This window comes from Convolutriloba macropyga, chromosome 3, assembly GCF_964194025.1.
Source record: "Convolutriloba macropyga chromosome 3, txConMacr16.3, whole genome shotgun sequence".
Taxonomy (NCBI): Eukaryota; Metazoa; Xenacoelomorpha; order Acoela; family Convolutidae; genus Convolutriloba; species Convolutriloba macropyga.
Genome location: NC_134470.1, coordinates 34,111,557 through 34,115,384, shown reverse-complemented (window position 1 = coordinate 34,115,384; position 3,828 = coordinate 34,111,557). Strand labels below are relative to the sequence as shown.

The 3,828-nt window shown below is 36.1% G+C and overlaps 1 protein-coding gene across 3 annotated transcripts in view; it reads right to left on the bottom strand.

The window, feature by feature from the left end:
• LOC142337025 (phospholipid scramblase 1-like) overlaps nucleotides 1-2,646 on the bottom strand; it is an 11,655-nt gene extending 9,009 nt beyond the window's left edge. For all 3 annotated transcript variants that reach the window (XM_075386060.1, XM_075386062.1, XM_075386061.1), the window contains exons 1-2: nucleotides 2,385-2,646; nucleotides 2,023-2,180 (exon numbers count right to left, since the gene is read on the bottom strand). In XM_075386060.1, the coding sequence (XP_075242175.1) occupies nucleotides 2,023-2,180; nucleotides 2,385-2,535 (309 nt within the window). In that variant the 5' untranslated portion in view covers nucleotides 2,536-2,646. The remainder of the gene's footprint in view (nucleotides 1-2,022; nucleotides 2,181-2,384) is intronic.
• Nucleotides 2,647-3,828: the final 1,182 nt, after the last annotated feature.

Below are 3,828 nucleotides of genomic sequence, written 5' to 3'. Positions count from 1 at the left end.
ACACAGACCCCTTTAATCCTTTGTATGGTTGCAACTGGCGACCATTCGGCATAACCGCCCCCTATAAACCCCCTCCCCCATCACTCACTTTCTTTCTTTCTTCAATTTAACACCCCCCACCCTCCCCCTAACCACCCGACCCAGCGCAACCTACGTAAGAACCTCCCATTTAATTTTGCTATAATATTTGGGTCTCCCATCATACCCCCCCCATTATGATGCTGGGCTAGTTTATCTGACAACTAAGTTGGGGGGGGGGGACTATAGGTTATCTGAACACTAAGCTGGGGGGGGGGCGAAAAAACCGAATATTTATCCAATATTATATATATATATATATAAAAGATATTTTCATTGAATTTAGTCTGCGGAGATGGAGACGGAGGTGGAGGCGGCGACGGAGGTGGAGGCGGAGACGGAGGTTGAGGCGGAGACGGAGTAGATCGGAGGCGGAGGGAATCAATTCGGGAAATCAACTGAAAGGGATAGGGCGAAGCATCGAGTTCAAAGAGCGCACAATACCAATTTCATTTAAACTCAAACATTTAAACTCTGTGAATCTGTTCATTTCCCGTTTTAGTAAGCTGCATGTTTTTGGCATATTCATTTCTTAATTCATTTGTCAATTCAAAACTGCCTTTTGAGTAGAGCATAATTATAGCATTGAGTGAGCATAGCATTGAGTAGAGCATAGCATTGAGTAGAGCATAGCATTGAGTAGCGCGTATAAATAGATTTACATGTATCTGTCTATGCCTGAGTCATATGCAGAAAGCTGCAAACGCGCATCCTGCGCATATAATTAGCCGCTTAAAACGCATAATGCGCATATAATTACCCGCTTAAAAGTCATATTGCGCAGATAATTCGCCGTACAATAATCATGCTGGGCATAAGAATAACCGAGAAAAGATTTTATTTGTCCTGTAATTTACAATGAAATGTCTAATATGTGCCATGAGCAGTTAACTTGGAAGAGTAAAAAACATGATGGAGTTAAAAAGATTCAGTACTGATTTACACTTGAAGCTAGGTCCGGGTGCGTATCCAGAAAAAACTTAAGTTCGGTTAACTTCAATTCGTGATTCAGTTAAAACTGTTACCCCCTACTAGACTTTTAAATCTTTTCATAAGTCGAGCTCGAGACCAATTTTTCTGTATATTTTTCTTCTATTAGCCCCAAGAAAATACGGCCAAACTGAAACAAACAAATAGACCAATACTGGATGTTTGGATATACAATCTGATGTTTTTTAAACAGATGGAGATTGCACTCAAACTCACATATGGATTCTAGGAAATCTTAAAACCAACTGGTAATTCTTCAAGCATCTTAAATCTTGCTGAATCCTATGGTTTCGAAAGAACATCAAGAAGTTGTTTTTTGTACAGTTTCAAAAAACAAAAGAAGAGCTTACTTATCGAACTTTTTTGCTATGTCGATAAATAGTGGCCAAAAAATTAAACTTGATTCTAAGTTTTTTCTCTTGGCGCTATCAATATATTATTGACTTATCCATGGGATATCAGAAGTTAAATTCTCCCACCCACAAAAACTTGATTTTTACATTCACTGACCTCTAACTGATGAACACGGTTGCATCAAGGCCATGTATGAAATATGACAGAAATAGAAATTCACGTCCGGGATTCGGAACTAAAATCTATTCACATGCCAATCAAGTAAACGATTTTTTGGCTAACCTAAATTTTCTCTGTATGTTTTTGCATAGATAAGTACTATAGATACGAGCTAAATTTGGTACTTTTTCAGTTTGAAATTTAATTTAAATTCAACTTATTGACTTTTTTGACCCCTGTTACCGACCTCGACACTGAACCATACGAGTTTTTGTTAAATCTCGTTTACCGGAACTTTTAATTTTAACAACTTGGTATATCGTGCAATATTATGGTTCGTTTATGTTTACCAAACTGAAAGTTTTCGGGGATTGAAAGGATTCAACATTTAGTACAACTAACCAGCAGTGACTATGACCTGGAAACGAAGGAAATTCTGACCTGTCCTATTGTGTCTGCGATGTGTATAATGAAACCTCTGTGTGGACCACAGCAACCACGCTCACAGCTGTCACTCTCCTCGCGGGCGTCGTACAGATGTTGCCCTTGGACATCTTTGAGGCTGTAGCTATTTCTCCTCCCCCAATCATCAGAAACAGCTGCAAAACAGAATAGACGAATAATACCACGGATATAGCACCTTTAAAAAATTCTAATTAGTTCTGGGCTCGTAGAGGTTGTTGTGTTGTCACTTGCTTCTATTGCGGCAGCGGCTTTAGATCTTTCAAATTGTTAACTTGATTTATCTAACCCCACCTCGTGTAAGATTCTTTAAAAGGCAAAATTTATTTTTTTATAACAACCTTGGCGCCCATCAACTGATCTGTGCATGCAAATCTGCTCTAATGCAATCAAGAGATGAAGATTGTCTTCTTTTCCATCATCCATGGCTAACAGTGGTGTTGCTTCAAAATAAATGCTCCAAAATCCTTCCTCATTTAACTCATTCAACATTAGAGTAATTTTGTAACTCTCGAGAAACTAGAGGTGCTATCGCTAATTTGAATAGACGTAATGAAATATAGTTGAGCAAAATGTCAATATCTATCGCTGAAACTATTTGATATGGTTCTCTTAAAATTGTTGTTTACAAATTATTGGGTATATGTTTGTTTCGCCAATTGAAGTACTTGAATTCGGATCGAAAGATCTGAGTAACTTGCAGCAATTATTTAAGTAGTTACCGCATAATACTTCAAGGTTACAATGCGTTGACGAATGCAAGCATCGCTTTTGCTGTCTATTTTTGCGGTTTTTTTTTTTAAAAAATCAAGTCACGATGTGTGATGAAAAGGCGCATCTTGAGTTTCCACTCTCAGTGAACCAATACAAAATACTGGCAGAAATTGTGATTTTTTGAAAGTTTGGAAGTTAATTTCAAGATTGTTGTAGGGCTTGAAACTCCAAGTTATGTTACTGTAGTGTCCGAAAGGTTCTATTTTTACCTTTTTAGGTCTTCTTAGGTCTCTGAAGATGGCTGTCTATCTTTTCTCTATTTTTACACAGTTACTAAGCGTTTTTAAGTTCCTTGTCATGAATAAGGCGCAAACGTATCGTTAAATTTAAGTTGTAATAAAAATTTTAAGCTGGACTTCATTTGGATTTCAATCATTCGTTGTGATTTTTTTTCAGTATTAACTTTTTGAAAAGATTTTCACAAATTTGCAATTCAAAATACAGGTATTAAGATGATTCAAATCTTGCATTCATGACTATGAAACTTTTATAAGCGTATCCAGAAACGATTAAGTTTTTGAAATCTACCATGATAACTTTTAGTTGATCTTGTACTAATAAAACATTTTTTTTGTTAAAAAATACTAGTAATATTTATTAATTTTTTTATATAGCTTTTGAAGAAATATTAGCAGAACCGCAAAAATAAAGAAAAATGATATCTCGGAAAATGATCAATATGTCGCAAACCTAAAAAAAATGATACAAAACGTCCTTTCACAGCAATATTAGGCTGCAGTTCCCTGTAATATTGAGTTGTAGGTAGTTTTATTTCTCTAATAAGATGTGGGAAAAGTATAAAGGTTGTTGCGTTATTTTTATATGCCTGAGCAAAGAAAAATATCAGAAAGCAAAACCAAAATTTAAAGTAACAAGGATGCTCGTTAATGTGCGTTCGCACATGATGTTCCGACACGAGCTCATCGACATTTTTGACTTAACTGTCAACTTGATGAGATAATCAAAAAAAGATATTTAAGTTTAACAAAATCGTAAAACAACTGAACGACT